Source organism: Rutidosis leptorrhynchoides, chromosome 5 (genome assembly GCF_046630445.1).
Source record: "Rutidosis leptorrhynchoides isolate AG116_Rl617_1_P2 chromosome 5, CSIRO_AGI_Rlap_v1, whole genome shotgun sequence".
In the NCBI taxonomy this organism is placed as follows: domain Eukaryota; kingdom Viridiplantae; phylum Streptophyta; class Magnoliopsida; order Asterales; family Asteraceae; genus Rutidosis; species Rutidosis leptorrhynchoides.
In genome coordinates, this window is record NC_092337.1 from 458,656,372 (window position 1) to 458,678,575 (window position 22,204).

General features: G+C 32.9%; 1 protein-coding gene and 1 pseudogene across 1 annotated transcript; one reads left to right on the forward strand and one right to left on the reverse strand.

Annotated features, from left to right (window-relative positions):
• Positions 1 to 1,396: 1,396 nt before the first annotated feature.
• LOC139850207 (blue copper protein 1b-like) lies at positions 1,397 to 2,113 on the reverse strand (annotated as a pseudogene).
• Positions 2,114 to 7,734: 5,621 nt separating this feature from the next.
• LOC139847506 (guard cell S-type anion channel SLAC1) lies at positions 7,735 to 11,045 on the forward strand. The gene is made up of 3 exons (XM_071837174.1): positions 7,735 to 8,381; positions 9,586 to 10,391; positions 10,630 to 11,045. Exons 1-3 carry the CDS (start codon positions 7,809 to 7,811, stop codon positions 10,958 to 10,960), a joined length of 1,710 nt encoding a protein of 569 aa, XP_071693275.1. The 5' UTR covers positions 7,735 to 7,808; the 3' UTR covers positions 10,961 to 11,045.
• The last annotated feature ends 11,159 nt before the right edge of the window (positions 11,046 to 22,204 follow it).

Genomic DNA, 22,204 nt, shown 5'->3' on the forward strand with positions numbered 1-22,204 from the left:
AAGATAAGGTGACAAATTTATAATGGTTCACATAAAATAGAGAACGTGAACATTGAGGTTCAAAAACAAAAGCTATGTAGTTGTTTAATTTCATTTAAACTTTTCGTTAAACATGGTAGAGGTTGTCCTACGAAGGACTATGTAACTCGATCCTTCCTTTCTTCCATCTCGATGATCACAAGTTGTCGTTCTCTGTATCATTTTCATTTTTTCACTGAGGCGATACATTATATAGGTACTGTCATGGACGAAAAGGTGTTCATTAGGCATAAATGAAGATGATTGTTTGCGGGCAATTAGTAAGTATTGTGTTTGTGATTTATACAAATTATTGTTATAGTGGAATTAATAAGTGTTTTACATGTGAATGTATAGGTAGAATTTATCTTTTTACATCTAAATGGGTTAATTAATATGATCTGAAGTGAGATTGGTCGATTTTATTAGTTCAGAGTCATTAAAGGTCGCTTAAAGAAGTTAAAGCGTACCTTCAGTTTTAGAGGTGTCTTGCATTGGATATCGCTATAGGGATGTGGCAATTGTTTTTTTCAGAAAAGCAGTGGTCATAAGTCGATCACTTAGTACGGATTTTTACAAGTAGCATGATCATATTATTCATTATTTTCAATATAACTTCTATCAATTATTTATCATTCATTATTTTCTATATAACTTATCACGTTATTCTATCAACTATCTTTTCTTAGTAATAATTTTAACATTACTTTTATTCAGTATGTTTTTAATACTTTATTTATCACTACTATTTGGTTCTATTTCTCGATTTGCATACATTTGTATCTATAAATTTTTTCTGTAGAATAAATTTATGCAGTCATACATAATATATCACATTAGTAATTTTATTGCTGAAACCCGTAAATTTTACGGGTCTTAAGCTAGTAAAGTTGATAAACGGTATGTCAATTCCATGATAAAGGGTATATTTAAAGTATATGACTCAACGATTATGACTATTAGAGTGCAATAACAATAGCTTTAACTTACAAGCGTCACCGCTTTAAGATTTTATTTTGTCCTTGATAATCATGAGATTTCTATCTTATGTGCAACCAAATTAGTTGAGAATAAATGAAATTACGTAGGTAGTTGCTCCTAAAAAATGAATACGGACTATAATTTAATTTAACTTAACTATAAATAAGTTGATTCGGGTTACGTGATCATGTCAAATCAAAAAACGATAGCAAACGTGTACTCTAATTTGAATTTGTAGCATGAGACACATGACTCAATTTTAGTGATCACGAAGTTGCAAGTATATATTAGAAAAATAAGAACATATCATTGTTGTTTATCAATAAATAGGAAAATTACAAATTGAAAGAAATGAAAACTTTTGTGTTGATCGTACATTACATTACAAACTTTTGTATTAAATAAGAACCATCTAAAAGCTACCAATGATTAATGCAGTTATAAAACCGAAAGTTTTTGAGATCACCAAATTGGTTGATCCTGAAGTCGTGGAGGATGGGCTAGGGGCCGGAGACATGGACTCAACATTGATCACGAGCTTCATGTTTCTTAACTCACAATGCTTTCCAACACCACATATGTACCATTTCCTCCCGGGGGTTGCAAGGGTAATTACGTCATTTCCACTTGTCAAAACGACATTAGGGGACGACAAGATGCATTGTTGGAAATCTGTTCCGTTAACTTTCAACACATTGTGTTGTCCAACAGGGTAGTTAAACACTGCAATAAGATGATTGTGTTACAATTTATATATCGAGTCCATTTGTTGATTATTAAATCTTTTGTTTCTTAGTTTATCAACACTGGCTAGTAACCAAATACACAAATTTTAAAGTGTGTGCTATTTTATGAAATATTTGTAGCATAGCAAAATTTACTTAAGTGATTCAACATAACGTGTATTTAAACAAAATCACATATAAAATATATTAAAAATTTTCATACCGAGTTTATCTCCGACAAAGAACTGTTTACCATGAACCCAAGCTTGGTAATCGAAGTCGAGAGTCCAACCACTTCCATCCCCAACAATGTATTCGGTAGCGGATATTGAGGTTGCAAGAACAAGGACGGTTGCAATGAAGAGAATGCTTGTACGAGAAATGACCATTGTCAAAACTTTTTGTAGAACTTAACTTTTTAGACAATTTATAAATTTTGCTTCTTAAAATGGCTTTTGATTTTGTCGTGATGAAAACTTGAAACGAATGTTGATTATTTATACGATCTTTAAGCGAGCCTTGCAAATTTGCAAGATTGATAGCCGGCTATCGACGGCAACAACACTGCTGATTAAGTCCAATTTGTTAACAATTGACATGAAGTCTACCTCTCTATAGAAGATACAAAATATTGATTATTTAATCAAGGATCATAAGGCAAAAAAGTTATATATTTTGGATGTATTATAAGAACTTGTTGCCGTTTAAACCATACCAATTGGAAACCTTTGGGCTTTAGCCTAGCAAATGACACTAAGGGTGAGTTTGATAAAACTGAATGATTTAACGCTGAATAGTTCAGAATCTGAATAATTCAAAGCATCTGAATAAATTTTGTTCTGAATGAAAATAAGCTCTTTGATAATCATTTACGATGAACTATATAAATTAAGTAAAATTACCTTATCAAAGTTTAACATGAATAAAATATTCAATAGACTCGTTAGTTAAGTGTTCATGATAGAATTTGAGGAGAAAATTACAGAAAATTTAGGCTCTTGATGGTTAAGAGAGTGTTTCATCTCTGAATGGTTCAACACTGAATTCTGAACCATTTAGCCCCATATGTCATTCAGAGGTCAGAAACAAACGCACTGAATGCTGAATGGTTCAGCATTCAGCACTGAACCATTCCATTAAGAGGCAAACAAACGCACCCTAAATATTACTCTATTCCTCTGAATTATATTGTCCCCAACAAAAAAATTTAAATAAATAACAAAAAATACACCGTTTGTAAAAAACAATTGTAACAGTCTATTCTTATATTTTTTTTAATTTTACCCGTTACATTTACCTATTTATTATATTTTACATGCGTAATGTTATGAAAATAACTTTACCTGAATATAATCATAAGAATGGTAAAACAATCTCCATTTAGTTGAGCGGTTACCGCCTTTCTGGATGTCCGAGAGGTCTTGAGTTTGATTCTTACTTCTTTGAGAATTTTATAATACAATTTATTTTACAATCGGTTATGGAGTTCTTAAAGTTTCATCCTAACAAGTGTAGAAAATGAGCATGACCCGATATGATCGAGTGGGTAGGTAATGCCCCGTATCCAATTTAATTTTTCTTTAATCACAAAACGTGTAAATAACACATAATTATTAACACCTATTTTATTCATAATGACATTCTCTTTTTAACGCAAATATTACATAATAACGAACTCTCTATTAACAAATTGGAAGAGAAATACAAAAGGCTCAAGTGCCATAAGTTCCAACTAGAAGCATACTTACCTTCATATCTAGGACAAATAAATGGATTAAATCTAATAGAATAAAAAACACTACATTTCTTCAAAGATCTGTCGCTAAACAATGAACAATTTATGTAAAACAAAAGCATCAAAATAATCGTTACAATGATAGCAAAAATACGAGACTTCGAACCCATTGATCTGTTTCCTTCCTCGACCAACTCAACATTTCTGCCCATGACAAAAACACTGGGAGCCGCATATCCATCCATGTAAATGTGATATGCTCCTCATACATACGATAAGATTATCTGAGTTTTATGCATGTTTATTACGAAGTAATTAGATTGATGTTTTGTTATATGTTCAGTCACTCATACATACAATATGGTTACAACAATCACACAAAACACAAATCGTTCTAAGTACAAAGAAAATTGTCAAAGGAAGTAATCGCCATTGATGGATCAGAGAAAATTATTGCAAGAAAGTGAGTAGTTGACAACCGACACCAAATGAATCTCATACTGTACAAAGAAAACAAGCCAAGGCTTGTTAATAACATACGAGTGAACAGTGTTTCCGTAGCAAAATCATCCAATACGAAGCAATGAATGAGTCCCGAAGCTAGTCTCGTGCCACCTCTTATTACTGATATATATATACCGACAATTTAAGAAAATGAAAGAAATAAAACATTAAGAAACTCTCACAATGTGACTTGCTAGGCATTTTTTGGGGCGTGCGGGATGAAAATACAGGACAAATCCAATGTGTGTTTGATTATTTTATAGTTATTTTCTACGTATTACGACCAATTTTTATTGAATAGTGAAACTCGTGGGTATCCTTTATTATTGATTCAGTATTTATAGTGATTACAAGAACATTCTAGAAACCCTAACACAAATCTAATGGACCGAGCCCGTCTATACAATTGAGTCGGACCATATTTACATTCTAATACTCCCCCGCAGTTTGAGCGGGAGGAAATTACAAACGCTTAAACTGGTAAATACATAATATAACATAAAAATAATGCACATAATTAATTAATCTAAAAATATAGCTTATGGTCTTCATGCTCGAGCTTGTAGTCTTGATAATGGAGCTTGCTTCTCGGTTGAAAGTCTTCTACTCTTTTTTTTTTTTTTTTTTTTTTGTCTATTTAAGGAAAAGATTTTGAGAAATTAAAACAAATAAGGAGATCGAGCTAGTATATGGAAATAAGAATTTTTTTTTTAAATAACTGAATAAGAAGCATGAAAGAAAGAGATGATTTTCATTAATGGGAAAGATTTGAAGGAAGAGAGGTGATTTTCATTAATGGGAAAGATTTGAAGAAATCAAGAGGAAAAGAATTTAATAAGGAATAGATAGTAATTTGAAAAGGAAAGAGTAAGTGAAAAAAGAAAGAATAAAAGATCATCTTCTTATTTCTTTTAGGAAGAATATGATTTTTTTTTTTTTTTTTTGATAAAAGATATTATAAAATAAGAGGATAGATGAAGAATTGCAAACGGATTATGCAAAATAATATTGATGAAAATCACGGCTAACTTGTTTTCTTGTTTTTTTTAGAAGTTCAGAACATGAAAAAAATTCAATACAATTACCAAAAACTTAACGGTTGAGAAAAGAACGAAGAAAATTAACTGGTAGACTTGAAGATATTGAACGGAGGAGTTTATACTAACAGAAGATATGTGTGTATTAGTGTATATCTACTTTTGAAGTGAAGGAGATTAGCTTTCTTTGTGAATAAATGGAATAAATAGGATCAAGGTTAATACAAAGAATTTCATCCACTAGCCACAAGTTAGTGGCGTGAACTCATGAAAAGAGAATAATCAAATAATGAAGCCAATTTGGGTCATTCAATTATCAAAAGAAATTATTAAAATTAATATGAGACCGAAAGTAATCGAAGAGAAGATAGAAAATCGTAGACGGGTAACGAGTCTACGTATTGAGAATTAAGAAGAGAAATAAAAAAACTTATTTGAATCAGAAATTATAAGATTTGAAGATAAATGATTCGCGGACGGGGAGCGCGAAAAGAAAGTAAGAAAAACAACGGCAAACCAGTACTCGATGGCAACGGAAGACAAATTTTTGATGGCGGTACACCGGTTTTCGGTGACTGGAAGAGAACGGTTGAAAACCTAAGCATCTGATACCATGTTATAGAATGAAACCCGTGGGTATCCTTTATTATTGATTCAGTATTTATAGTGATTACAAGAACATTCTAGAAACCCTAACACAAATCTAATGGACCGAGCCCGTCTATACAATTGAGTCGGACCATATTTACATTCTAATAATTTTCAATCGTAAGTCGACACTCTTTACAACGCCCTTCCAAGCACATTCCTCATTAGATCATTTCATTCAAAAACCTTTTATCACGTCATCGTCACTCAAAAAAACCTCCAAACATCTTGCCACGTCACCATTTTCATTACAAATATTCTTATAATTACATCGTGTTTTATGTACAACTAAATAGGAAGATAAATGACAAAATTACTCCCGTCGTCCTTGAACTTATATCAAAATTGCTGACGTCGTCCTTAAACTTTTTTTTTTGCTCGCGTCGTCACTGAACTTGTAAAAAATAACGTTCGTCGTCCTTCTGTTAAGTTGCCGTCTCTTTTCTCTGTTAACTAAAAGCATGTGCTAGTCATGTGAGGGTAAAATGGTCTTTTCATTATTTGTTCCTTTTAAATACCTTTAAATAAAAAGCAAATTCATTAATTATTAATTTTATATTAATTAATTAACTATATCAAAATTAAATTAAAATCAAAAAACTATTTGTACTTGTTTGCTTGTCACCGATCGTATAAATACAAACAAACAAGAAATTCTATTCCAACTATCATTTTCATTTTCATACACAGCAATATTTTCAAACACACTCATTGATTTTTACATACATATACATCGATCAGTTGCAGAATACGGAATATTTTTTTGAACACCATCGTCTTCACCATGGTTCTGATTGCACCATCGTTTATTTCTCAGATCCACACCTTCGATTGCACCTTCGATTGCACCTTCGATTCACACAAACCCGATCTTTGAGCACCTTCGATTGCACCATCATTCATCCTTCAACCTTTCGATTAAAGAAGTGGGTTTAACCGGAGTTCATGGGTCAAATTTGAATCAGATCTGGGACAGATTTGGGTCTGATTTGGATCAAATCTAAGAAATGTGTTAATGGTGAAGTCTTTGATGGTGAAGCTGTTGATGATGATGATGATGTTGTTGATGACAATGATGTTGTTGATGAGCATGATGTTGCCAATCTATATGTCGATTTATAGTTTTGTATATATTATTGCTATATGCAATTTTGAGTGTTTGAAATGGAAGTAGAACATGGTTTCTGTTTAAGAAAGTGAGTTTTGTTCCCCTTAATCTTCTTCTTTTTGTTAAAATTTTGATAATCCTTCTTTAGCTACTGTTGTTGGGTTTAAGTTGATATATTTGCTAAAATAGTTGTTGTATTGAAATTTAGATTAATTTTATTGTTTAATTGAGATTTATTTTTAATTTTTAAAGTTTGGATTTGGATTTAGATGTGTTAATATACTACGAGTAGCATTTATAATTTTGTAATGGAAAAAATAGAAGGTTAGGTGAAGAAAAAACTAGGGTTTGTGCAATATTGGGGATGAAGATGAAAATGATGGAAGAAAGTAAGAAAGATAAAATTACGTTGGTAGTCCTTGAAATGTAAAAGAGATAAAATAACCGAATTGCCCTCACATGTTTGGCACATGCTTTAGGTTAACAGAGGAAAGAGACGGCAATTAAACAGAAGGACGACGAGCGTTATTTTTTACAAGTTCAGTGACGACGTGAGCAAAAAAAAAAGTTTAAGGACGACGTCAGTAATTTTGATATATGTTTAAGGACGACGAGAGTAATTTTGTCAAGATAAATATATTAAAAAAAAATTGAAAAAGATACAGAAGAAGAAAGTACGTGTTGATGGGCACTTGTAAGTTGTATCACGAGATACCCTTTCAAAAAGCCCAATCTTTCCATTAAAACAAATTCAAACACTAACCACAAGAATAAGCAAATCTCGTGACACCCCCCAACAACATATAACAGCCAAACGTACAAAATTAATGCATGTGAAAGCACACGAAAATGATATCTACGCATTCCACATTTGTACGTTACATATGATACGACTTGTGTTAATTGATACATTGTATGGTATAAGTTACAGTATAAAACAAGTAAATAGCCTAAAGAACAAATACTGCTTGATTAATTTCTAAGAGAAAGAAAACCCGCATTCCTATTAAAGCGGTCTTAATTTGAACAAAATAAATTTTTAGCATCAAGAAATGGTGAAAGAACGAAATTCACAAAATCCGACAAATAATATCCATTTTGTCGATATCCATGAAGCGGTTCCTGAAGAAGAGGAAGAAGAAGACGACGAAGAAAAACAAACTAATACTAAGATGGCTGAAAAACCACATGAAAAACGGTTACACCGGCCACATGTAATGAAGTTTCGAGATGTCAAAAGAAGCAACAACAATCATAACAATAACACTCACAGAAGTTTTAGCAGGCAAGTTTCGTTAGAAACAGGCGTGTCGAAACTTAACAAAGCTCAAAATAATGAGATAAAAGTGTTACCGCGAAGTGGAAAGAGTTTCAGTGGGTTTGGTTCGTCTCATGGAGTAGCTGAGACGAATTACAAGAAAGGTGATTATAACATGTTTAGAACGAAATCAACTTTAGGAAAGCAGAATTCTTTCATGTTACCATTGAGAAAAGAAAGTGGGGTTGATCAGTTACACAAAAATGGTGATGAAGGTGTTGGACTTCTTGATGAATCTCTTAATAAAAGTGTTCCTGCTGGTAGATACTTTGCTGCTCTTACTGGACCTGAACTTGATCAAGTCAAGGTATTAACTATGATTTTGCTCTAATTTAATCATGTTTTCTTATAGGGGGATGATTCTAACACACCTTTTTTTGATTCTCACACACATATTTTAACCTTTTACTCTTCTAATAATACTCCATTTCTTTAAATTGGTGTGTGAGGATCAAAAATGTGTGTGTGAGAATCATCCCCCTTTCTTATATTCACCGGTCATAGTATTACACACCCATTTAGGCATGTGTATCAAGTTTCATCCAAGCCATCACGAGATAGCCTGGTGGTTTGGCCTTGACATCTTTGCAAGGGGTGTCAGGTTCGAATTTTGGATTTTTTTTTTAAAATAGTAATTTTTTTTAAGTCATTTTAAAAAATGGAAATTTATCAAAAATCGTTGCAAAAATGGTAAAACCGAAGTTTGAAACTTCGGTTTTGCCAAATCCGAAGTTTCAAACTTCGGGTTTTTTATTTTTTTTACAAAAAAATAATAATAATAATAATAAAAGCAAAACCGAAGTTTGAAACTTCGGTTTTGTTTTTTTTTTTTTTTTTTTTTTTTTTTTGCATTGCAGTTGATACAAGTGCATATAACCCAAGCCCCACAGCAGCTTTTATTGCTAAATAAAAAAAAAATGCAGTCGTCTAGTTTCGAACGCGTGACCACTCGGATAAACACCCACCTCCTTAACCACTCCTCCATTTCTTCTATTCTGTTTAAGTTACTAACTTGTATCCTCTTATGAATCCTCTTATTTATTGAAATGACATTTTTAGTCCTTAACAATTTTATATGCACTTGTAACAACTGCAATGCAAAAAAAAATAATAATAAAAAAGCAAAACCGAAGTTTCAAACTTCGGTTTTGCTTTTTTTATTATTATTTTTTTTTCTGTAAAAAAAAATGAAAAAAATAAAAAATCCGAAGTTTGAAACTTCGGATTTGGCAAAACCGAAGTTTCAAACTTCAGTTTTACCATTTTTGCAACAATTTTTGATAAATTTTCATTTTTTAAAATGACTTAAAAAAATTACTATTTAAAAAAAAAAATCTCGAATTTTGTGGTGGCTGGTGATGGGTTGGAAAATGCCACATAATAATCCGGCTGGGCCGCGCACATTAGAGTACATGGTCAGAATACTCGTCCTTCCGGATAACCTGAACAGGGAAAAACCTTATAATGTCACTTTTTTATCATGTTTCAACCTAATAACTTTGAGTTTGCAGGATACCGAGGACATTCTTTTGCCGAAAGACAAACAATGGCCATTTCTACTTCGATTCCCGATTGGGTGTTTTGGTATGTGCTTAGGTTTAAGCAGCCAAGCAATACTATGGCATAATCTCGCAATAAGTCCATCAACCAAGTTTCTACACATTTCACCATACATCAATCTTGTTCTTTGGATCATAGCGTTAACCGTGCTTGTATGTGTCACCACTACGTACCTATTCAAGTGTATATTCTACTTTGAAGCCATACGAAGAGAATACTTTCACCCTGTTCGTATAAACTTCTTTTTCGCACCATGGGTCGTGTGCATGTTCTTAGCCATCGGTGCTCCACCCATGATAGCTCACAAGCAACTTCACCCAGCCTTATGGTGTGCATTCATGATCCCTTATTTTCTACTCGAGCTCAAAATTTACGGTCAGTGGCTTTCGGGAGGTAAAAGAAGGCTTTGCAAAGTGGCTAACCCTTCTTCTCATTTATCGGTTGTGGGAAACTTTGTTGGCGCGGTTTTGGCTGCAAAAGTTGGGTGGAATGAAGCCGGAAAGTTTCTTTGGGCTGTTGGGTTTGCACATTATCTTGTACTATTTGTGACGTTGTATCAACGATTGCCGACTAGTGTTGCGTTACCTATAGAGCTGCATCCTGTTTATTCTATGTTTATTGCAGCCCCATCAGCGGCTAGTATTGCTTGGGAAGCTATTTACGGTGAATTTGATGGATCCGCACGGACTTGTTACTTCATTGCACTCTTTCTTTATATTTCTCTCGTTGTACGCCTCAATTTCTTCACAGGATTCAGGTAAAAAAAATCCTATATTGGACCTTTTTCTGAAAGACAAACTCACACACACCACTATCACGAATTAATCCACGAAATATATACAAGAGCGTCCATAGCAGGACTGCAGGACTCGAACCCTCAACTTCCTGGTTTTAAGGGCCACCTCTATACTGGCCAAATGGCCTTTGGTAATCTTATATTGGACTTAAGAATTCTAATTTGGTATGAATTGAGTTGGAACAATTGATTTATGCAGGTTTTCGGTAGCATGGTGGTCTTACACGTTCCCAATGACAACGATTTCGATTGCAGCGATTAAATACTCAGAATATATGCCGAGTTTCCAAAGCAAGGGGATTGCGCTGACTCTGTCGTTTCTGTCATCGACTATGGTGTTTGTTTTGTTTGTTTCTACGCTTCTACACGCATTTGTTTGGCAGACGTTGTTCCCTAATGATCTCGCTATTGCAATCACTAAGACAAAACACATGAAAGAGAAGAAACCGATGAATCTCAAGCGTTGGGCAAAACAGTCATTTATCAAAAAGAATGGTTCAGCTGATAAACAAACACTCGAGGACCATTAGAAAACTAAATCAATATAAACTATAAGATTTTTAAATGATGTAATGAACAATTCCCCTTTATCATCAAATGCAGATATATTCCTATTGTGATGGTGTACTAGGTAGTAACTTTCTGTTTTGTGAATCGATTATTGATACAACAGTTTTTATAAACTATAATATGATACAACCGCAACTATTAGATTGATACGACTGTTTATATTGGATTTTGCTTAGACTTAAGATCTAAAAGTATCAAAATTAGCAAGAAATTTATAGTTTCATTCTACATCAAGAATATGACCTTTATATAGTTACTTCATTTATATACAGTGTCTTCAAAGTATGTTCATGTCAAACGCAGTTCTTGGATTCTTACTATAATTTATTTTTTAACAGATATATTAACAAAAAAAAAAGAATAAAAATGTAATCTTAGCTACTGCATATTGTGTTTCCATTTCACAAGCATAATTTTCGTTGTATATATGTTCATGATGGGATGAATAATTACTTACTGCACCAATGGTTGTTTGTCCCTCTGCAACTCACTCGTCCATTTTTATGCATAAACTGACTCCTATAGTTGTTGTCACCGTTAAAAGAACCCAACCACCATGCATACGACCTGTAGTGCAATAGTTACAAAGACTACTGAAAATATAGGTGAAAAGGCTACTACTTTTGAAAATATAGCGGACCACCTAAGGAGTAAAATCTTTGACAGCGTTAAAAATCTATTCCGAGACCAATGTCCAAATGAAAACAAATTGCAATCTATCGCGGAAAATTTGCATGATGATGAGAACAACACTGATTTTCTAATAGCAGTATCACTACCAAAGACAACAATTCCTACATTCTCATTCTCAAGATTTAAGGCTATTCCTTTCACACCGCTGGCAAATTCAACCATTTCCCCAGCTTGAATCTCGTTCAACCCATAAACACGTGCAATCCCATCTCCAACTGAGACCACTCGACCAATCTCATCCACTTGAAAATTCGTGTAAAAGTTGCTAATTCTACTTTCTAGTAGAGTCGTTAGTTCAGCAGCTCTCGGAGAGAATTCCATGATTCTACTTAGCGTCCACAAATGTTTTTATCATCTGAAAATCAACGCAATTCAAACCACATAATAAGTTCATGCACACACTCCTCAAAACATTAATCACAAGGGTACAATTTCGAAAACATAAGACGATATATGGAAATTGTGAAAGCCTTGACAAAACTACAGGGTTTTACTAGGGTTTTACTGATTAAACCAATTCCCGCTGCCTGCTAAACTCAAAATTGAAGCTTTCTTTCGAAATCCTTCTAACCACTCCTCAGTTATTGAAACACTGTAAAAACATTTCAGCCTATTGTCATCCATAAAAAATAAACGTTAAAATTTCACCTCAATTTTGTGGTGAAATAAGGAACCAATGGAATAACCGAGTAAGTAAGAGATGTGCTGATAATTACATAACCAACGACAAATAAAAATCCAAAACCATAGCCAAAAGTCATTCCTGCTACCTTCATAGAAGGTGCAGATGGTAAAAGGATACTCGGTTAATTACATACATAAACAAATAAGAGTCGAAGATATATAAATAATAAATCGACGTAATGTCATTAATAACTAATACGAGTAAGTATATAATTAAATGCTATGTCCCAAATTTTTCAGTGACTTAACGGGTGTGGGTTTGGCACTTTCTAACACGTTTACATGTTTACCCAAAAAAGGTCTTTAGAGTTATTGACAGTAGCGGAAATTGGGGTGGGGTGGGGGGCAGACAGTCAATTTTAAATTTCTAGGCTATTTCAGGTTTGAAATTTCGAATTTTTTGATTTTGACTTTAGTGGATTTGAAATTTTCATGCTTATAATTTGATTTTGCCCCCAAAATCCTTCATATCTTCCCCAAGAGCTCCCAGATTTTGCCCCCAACCTAAAAGCCCATGATCTATAAAATTTTTTGCTCCCGGTGAAAATAATTTATGTTTTTACCACTTGTTACTGATACAAACTTAACCAACGAAACTTTCCAAGAACATGAACCATAACACCGAAAAGTATGTAATTGTAATGCTATAATAAATAAATGGAAAATGCTAACGAGAGTCGTTAAGACTGTCATTAAGGTACATAAAAAGCTTGTAGAATTAAATAACCGCCACATTAAATTCAAATATAACCATCGTGTACAAGTTTTTTTCATCTTAACGACAACCTTAAGGTTTTCGTTAGCAAATTCCTAAATAAATACTCCGTAAATAAATAAAAATGTAAACTACCTTATTCTTGGTGTTCTCCCAATACTTCATAATCACGGTGGGATTACAATTTATAACTCCAATCTTGAACCGGGATAAGTCCATCGATATATTTCCTATTATTACTATCACGATTAAAGATCGAATAAGGAAAATAACCCTGGTAGGAAACATATATATCCGTTCAGGTGCAATTAAGGGATTTTGATGAAAATGCATGATTAATACAGTAATTAAATAGCTAACAATTTAGTAACAGGGGAATAGATTGAAATCAGACTCACGATTTATAGGCAACGGTATATATGATCCATTAATGACACAACGAATCTCGTACGGATATGTAGAATGAACGTTTAAGATTGGTTTCGTTTGCAAAACAACAAAAATACAAACTAACAAATATGGAGAAAATAAAAGTCTATTGCTTTCTCTCTTTAATTACATACAAATAATTAAAGGCATAAAACCCCTTTCGTTTCTCTAGTTCACATATATATGAGAATATGAACTAGTCACGTCTTTTGTTTTCTCTCTACCTTACAATTATATAAAATGTAAAAATAGAGGTTTTCCTTCTTCCTAATTAAAATCTATATAATGAAAGTAAAAAGGAGCCAATTCTCTCTTTAATTTACATATAACTTGAGATAGTAAATTAAAGGCTATTTTCTCTCTAGTAAGTATCCGTAGATTACCAATCTAGAGGCTACCGTTGATCTCTTTCATCTAATTGTATTTATAGTAATACAATACTTGTGAAAGGCTTGATTCTTTTTTTTCTCTCCATGACCCCACGTAAAATGTGAGAACATGGGTCATGACTTAATTGGTTTAATAACCACTCTTTCATGTATAACATGAAGTAGGTTTGGTTACATGGTGTTGACCACTTGCTAACAACCCACGTAATAGTGTTGTTAAGTATATCATAGGAAGATTATTTACGACTGAATCTTCACCATGTGCACCTCACATTTTATTGTTTCTCGGATTCGGGCCGGGTAATATCCACCTGGATCAATATAAGAGCAGGTGTTGGTGCATAATCCCGAGTTCTATAATTGTAATATGTTCTATTCGTATTGTCGTTAATGTTTCAGTCGTGTATGAATATTGTCATTGATACTTTGTGGTGGAATTGATTATGAAATGACATTGAATAGGTTAGAGCTGATTGGTTGGCAGCTCAGACCATCGACCGATGGTAGGGACCATCGGTCGAGGGATAAACACCACCGGCCGAAGGTCAGAGACCACCGGCCGATGGTCACTGTAATCATATATATATATATGGATGTCGGGTGTCATTGTTAGGTTACACACCTATGCCCTATTTGCCGTCATTTTTGCTATTGCAGTCGTCCTAGACCATACTCCAACCGAATACACTCTCTAAGGAGTCAATTATATCAACATATTGTTGGTTAGATTGATCCTAAGGTGATATAGTATTCGATTCATCCTAGATTAGTGTTTTCCGCCTCTAATCTAGTCATAACGTTTGATCTAAGGTCCTATATTCGTCTACAAAGTGGTATCAGAGCCATTAGCTTGTTGATTTAAACGTTTTTGAGTCGAATTCATAGTTTTTGATATTAGGGTTTTGGTCAAAACGGGTCTTTAATTCAAAGTTGTAATCTTTATGTGTTAATCTTGCGTTTTTGTGGTTATTAGTGTTTCTGGGTGAGTTTTCTAAGTTTCTATCAATTCAGTTTGGGTTTTGAACGTCAAAATTCTATCAAAATCGAAGTTTTTGGTGAAAACCCTAGCTTTTTCTGCCCTGTTTTCGTAAGAACTACCCTCGGCCGATAGTCACTGACCATCGACCGTTCGTCTCGACCCACGACCGTTAGTCAATCTTGGTACAACCTATCGTCTCATATAGAATCGGAGGACAGTTTGTCGTATCTTAGAGCCGTTTGTCTTTACCATCGGCCGTTAGTCATTAGACAATCGACCGATCGTCTCTTAGCATCGACCGATAGTAACTTCCTTCGACCGAAGGACTTAATACTTACAATCTGCTACTTAAGCTTACAATCTGTAACATCCCGCGTTTTTCCGTTAAATTTATTTTAACACCGTTTTTTTTAGATAATGTCTTTCGTTATCTAAATTCGTATCTTTTGTTAACTAACGTTCTTAATATTTCCGTGATTCGATTATAACATCTCCCGTTTATTCTCGCATATTTAAAATAATTCGTTTGATAATTCACGCACCCGCTTTCAAACTCGAGGGACCAAAGTTGCCAAGGGGCCAAACTAGTGACTAGGTCAACTAGTCAAACTCCATCTCATCTCTACTCATTCACCTCTACCTCCCCACCACATCTTTTCTCTCTAGTTACAAGAACACTCATCTCACCCAATTCATTAAATCATCATCTATTTCAATTCAAGCAAGCAAACATCAAAACAAATTACATATTCGTGATCCTCTCTTCATCCTCTTCAATTTGGTACCAATTTCATAGCTCGGGGTAAGCTTTTCAAAATCACTAATTTTTCATAAATTAGACCTTTATACTTGAAATGGTGTTAGTTAGTGTCTATGGCTCGAGTCTAGCATGAATATGTGATTTATTTGCTCGATCTTGTTGTTTTTCATAAACTAGCATGAACACTTGAAATGGGTTGGTTAAATCTTTGATTTTAGTTGATTAAATGTTGTTAGATGTTAAACCTTGCGTGTTAAAGGTGTTACTAGCATCATTAGCTTCGTTTTGGTATGTTGGATGACATGAAAACTTTACATTAACTTGATTATTGATTTTGTGATTCTTGGTTAGGGTTTGATAGATCTTAAAATGAACATTTGATGCATTAAATGCTTTGCAATGTTATTTGTAAGTGTTTAGTTGTATTGTATGCGTAATTAGCTACAAAACGGCATATTGTATGTGTAAATTGAGCTCCCGAATCATGAAATGCGTTTTACGAACTTGAAACTTGAATGATGAACTTTTAACGATCATTCGATGAGGTTTTTGTTGTTGTAGATGATTAAATTGATTGATGATATGTGTTTAGTTGTATTTCTTGTCAAAATACCTTTCCAACGATGTATGTCATGCGTTTTGAATGTTTTCGGTTCATGTATTGTGTTTAATTGAAGTTTGGTCCGAGACTTAACAAAATTAAGCAAACAGCACTTTTCATGTAGTAATGCGCGCCGCGCATCCTTGCGCGCGCCGTGCAAATGTGAGGGTGCAAATGCTTATCCCCTTTAGACAATACCTGACCTGGTTCCACGCTATAATGCGCGCGGCGCATATCTGCGCGCACCGCGCATATCCCCAGGCTAAATTTCTTTGTTGTTTTATTTTTCACAAACTTTTTCCCGCTTAACCGCAACTCCGATTAACATGAATTTTGGCTAACATGCTCATATATAAGTTCTCATCATGGGAAAATTGTCGGATACCCGACCCCGTTGACTTAGACTTTGACTTTGACCAAGTTTGACTTTTAGTCAATGTAACGACCCGGATTTTTCCGATCGTTTTACACTTATAAGATTAATATTTACATAAATTAAACCTTACCAACATGATAAGCAATCTAAATTATTGAGACTTATGTTTTTGAAAAGAGTTTTACACAACGTTTGACCGTCCAATTTGACCGATGATATCACGAACTATATAACATACGATAATTATACATTTGTGTATATATATGTATTTTTATATATTTAACATGATCTAAGAATGTTTTAACATCTCATTGTGTACTAATAACAATGAGTTATAAGTATATTTTGAGACTACTAACTTAAGTTTTCAAAACGATAACTATATGTGACGTTCTTCGACTTAAATACTTAAAACTTATAATGCTTATACATGTATCGTATAGATATGTATTTTATCACTTTTAAAGGATTTATATACATAAAAAAATATAAGTATATTTACAAAAGATAGCTATATTTGAATCCTCGTTCCGTTTTCTCAATATTTTTATACGTATATCTAGGGTATATGTACCTGTATCATACACAGCTTCTATACTGTGACGACCCGAAAATTTCCGACCAAATTTAAACTTAACCTTTATATGTTTCCGACACGATAAGCAGAATTTGTAATGTTGAATCTCAAAAAGTTTGGAACTACATTCATGTAATCAATTACCCTTTGACCGTGTTCGACGATTCACGAACAATTATGAGTATATAGATATGTATATATAATATATAATATTAACTGAAAACATTAACAAAGTATTAGATATATGATACTTTACATGAACGTATTTGTTTCGATATATTTATCGAGAGAATTAAGAGATAATATCAAATGATTGAATTATCAGATACATTATGATATGATTACGGGCCTATGTTATGAGGTCCACTGTGATTTAAGAAATCTATTCTTTTTGATAACATTCGGAAAATGGTAAAGTGATTTATAAATAAGAACAAATGTGTCAATTAACGGGAACTAGACAAGGGTTAGTGGAAATTCCTGTTTAATTTCCAAGGCATGTTTTATAATATTTTCCTCGTGACCTTGATAAGATAACTATGTTAACTTTCATTTTATTTAATATGAAAATAAGAACGTGGAGTGTAAATAACTTAGATGTTGGATATCGACAAGTTAAGTAACTCGACATTTTTCATTAAGATGATTTCATACGTTTATTTAACCTTTGGACTTTATCCCATGCTTCACCATCAGACTGTAATTTAAAAACTTGAAACCTATTATGAATATATATAATTCTACTTTTCTAAAATGTTTTGTGGTATAACGATTTCCATTATTTTAATCTTTTAACAAAATGAATCTTAAATATATTTAGTTTTGGAAAACAAAATTATCATATTTATTTGATTTAGTTTCAAAAGTACAAAAAACGTTTTCAGTTTAAAAAGAACTTTATTATTAAAACGTATATATCTTTTATAAATATCTAGAACCACTTTTGACAACTCATTACTTAACCAGTATGATAAAGATAACGATATTTATATTTTATTTTATTAAATATATATAACGATTTAAATTAATATTATATATATTTATACGCGTATTATACGTATATAGTTTTATACTTTTACTATACTTTAACTTTACCTTTACTTTATTTTTATTTTACTTTGACTTTAATAATTCATACTTTAATAATTCATTTTAATAATTCATACTTTAATAATTCACTTTAATAATTCATACTTTAATAATTCACTTTAATAATTCATACTTTAATAATTCACTTTAATAATTCACTTTAATAATTCATACTTTAATAATTCACTTTAATAATTCACTTTAATAATTCATACTTTAATAATTCACTTTAATAATTCATACTTTAATAATTCACTTTAATAATTCATACTTTAATAATTCACTTTAATAATTCAAAAATCTATTATAAATAGAATTCAATAGGTTTCATTATTTCATAGAAACTTGAAAATATATTTCTCTAAACTCTCTCAATCGAATTATATATATATATATATATATATATATATATATATATATATATATATATATATATATATATTGTATTATTTCAAGATATTATTAGTATACATAAAATACTACGACGAAGTTATACTCTGACAATTTCAAAATAAGTTTTCAAATGGGATAGAGCTAAGGAAATTATGGGTTATAGCTATGGAGGTTATGGGTATTGATCGAGGGTATTGCTCGTGAGGTCAACCTAACGTTTATCATTTTCAGTGCCTTCATATACATAATTGCTACGAAATACAGTATTGTGAGTTTCATTTGCTCCCTTTTTAATTGCTTTTGCAATATATATTTTTGGGCTGAGAATACATGCGCTGTTTTATAAATGTTTTACGAAGTAGGCACAAGTACTAAAACTAATTCTATGTGGGTTTAAACCAGAAATATACCCTTAGCTTGGTAACATTAAACTACTTGTCTATGTACGGTAGGCGCGAATCCTAAAGATAGATCTATTGGGCCTGACAAACCCCATCCTGACTATGGGATGCTTTAGTACTTAGAGGTTATTTTAAACACACCTGATCTGGTGTACTTCAGAGGGTAAAACATGAACGTTAAGGCTTGTTACCGGGTGCCTACAACTTATAGAATACTTTTAAACACTTGCGAGTGTACGGATATTTATGGAAACTGAAATCTTGTGGTCTATTACTATTACGGAAATGATTGATTATGATAAACTAATGAACTCACCAACCTTTTGGTTGACACTTTAAAGCATGTTTATTCTCAGGTATTAAAGAAATCTTCCGCTGTGCATTAGCTCATTTTAAGGATATTACCTGGAGTCATTCATGACATACTTTGAAAGACGTTGCATTCGAGTCGTTGAGTTCATCAAGATTAATATTAAGTCAATTATAGTTGGATGTAATATGAAATGGTATGCATGCCGTCAATTTTTGATGTAAAGAAAGTTTGTCTTTTAAAAACGAATGCAATGTTTGTAAAACGTATCATATAGAGGTCAAATAACTCGCGATGTAATCAACTATTGTGAATCGTTTATAATGTATATGAACGGTTCCTTTCAGTTGGTATCAGAGCGGTGGTCTTAGCGAACCAGGTCTTGCATTAGTGTGTCTAACTGATAGTTGTTAAGATGCATTAGTGAGTCTGGACTTCGACCGTGTCTGCATGTCAAAAGTCTTGTTTATCATTTTTAGTCGGAAATCATCTACTTGCCATCCTTAGGAATTTACCTGCTTATCATTCTTAGTCTAGACACGTCTTGCTGCATTGATTGCATGAATAGTGTATAGACAAAATTCATATCTTAGCGTATCTGCTAAATCATATCTTATCGTATCTATTACCATAAACTTTGCCTGACATATTCCGTAAATTCCTCCGTAATCTATGAAATCTTTTGATCTATATATATAGATATTCTATGTAGTTAGAATACCACCCGATAGCCGGAAAATCATTTCGTATCGAAAAATCCTTTATCAAATCGTCCGAAATGGAATTCGTCATCAGTTCAAGTTCCTCAGATTCCGAAATGGAATCCCACTCAAGCTCCGAAAGCAGTGTGACTGGAATGGATCAACCAATCAGCCATCATCTATTCTGGATGAATTGGGGATGGGTTCGTAGCCTCCTTAATCATTGGAGACAAGAAGAAGGCGATCCTTTCCATCCACCACATTACCCTCTTGGCAATGAACCTGAAGCACTTACCGGTGAACCTGTTCGAAACACCATTTTCTCTCTCATTTCCAGAGTATCTCGTCATGATTATATACTACACCAAATTCTAGATCTTATTTATCCGCTCGTCCGAACCGACAATCACCCCAGTGTAATAGAAGAAGTCAACGAGCTTCGCGATCGGGTAGTGGCTTTGGAGAATATGGTGCAAAGGTTACAAACACCAGCAGCAGCACCAGCAGCATAACCAGTACCACCATCAACAACATCAACAATACCATTACCACCACCAACAACAACCGCATCGCAAACCTCAACTTCACAATCTGTCCCATGAGCATCGACGTCATACGCCCTGTAGATACTAAGGAATACCACAACGATGAAGTATTGATTCATAACTTCATTGGGAAAACATTCTACGACGATTATGTAATTTCTAAAGTTTATAAATTATCTATCCTAGCCTTAACCATAAATCAAATGAGTTTAATTTAATATTAACTCATTAAATCTATATTACATCTGAAGAAATATACACATATATATTTCCATAAAGACTGTAATAAAATTTTTTTGTACAAAATATTAATTGTGAATTTTTTTTTAACGGGTAGGTAATACCCGAGAGATATATAAATTCACAATTAATATGTTACAATCTTCGAATCTGATTCAGCAAGTCATCCATTATACTCCCTACTTTCACAACAATATACATTCTTTTATAGAAATCAAAACAACCATACTCATTCAAAAATCTAATTACATATTCTGATTTTGAAATCGCCGAATTCAATTCAAGTTATAACCGGTATCATCACTCTTAGATTCTTACATCTTTCAAAACTATACTTTGACTTCAAAACTGTCCTAGAACCTCATTTCTATTCATGGAACTCACAAAAATATTTGTATCATTCAAAATCTTAGAACATCATATGTATATTAACAATTACAATATGTGTTCAAACACTTTGAAATTCCTAAAGACATGCGAGATGATTATCCAACCACACATTACCCACTGTCATGCACCTGAAAAGCTCTCGAAACCAAAGTTATAGTTTAACATGTATCCATGTCAGATCCTTTGATATTTATTACCAAATATAATTTTTCAATCTCTTTCCAAAATAGACAGTTTTGTCACAGCTCCAGCAAATCACCTTCATTTGTTTATATGAATAAACCCTTCATCATGGTTACCGGGGAACCTTTCATATCTCGTCACATTAGCAGTAAACTTATTAACAACTTCATTAACCTTCGACTTAAGCCTCTCCGAAAATCTACTATACTTATTCATTAAAACCCCATCATGTACTCATCTACATCCTGTAACAATAATTGTCACACCAACTACTGGGAATTAGCAATCAGTATTTTGAATTTCGCGACAATTTTACGTTAAAAGTTATATGTATACATATAACGTCTATCTCCTAGACTTACATACTTCGAATGTGAATTTTCTGAAAAACATCCCAAACTATGAACTAGTTCTCCGAAATTGGAAAAATGCTGATGAAGCAGCAAAAACTGTAAACGACTTTAACAGTCAAAAGTTTGATGATAAAGAATAGTATGGTGGTAAAGCTGAGAAAAAGAGAAGGTTTGAAACTGGAAAATGGATTGAGCAGACCATGAAGGAGGCTGTGGACAAATCACAAAGACTAAACCTGCCTTCAAAGGATCCAAATGTTTCAGTGTCTACTGAAATCGTTAGCAAACACCTTACTTGTTATTCTAAACCTTCACAGACAAATCTTCTTCATCATCCATCTATGTTAAGAATTCTAAGATATTATCGTATCTTTTATTATAAATATCTTCGATATT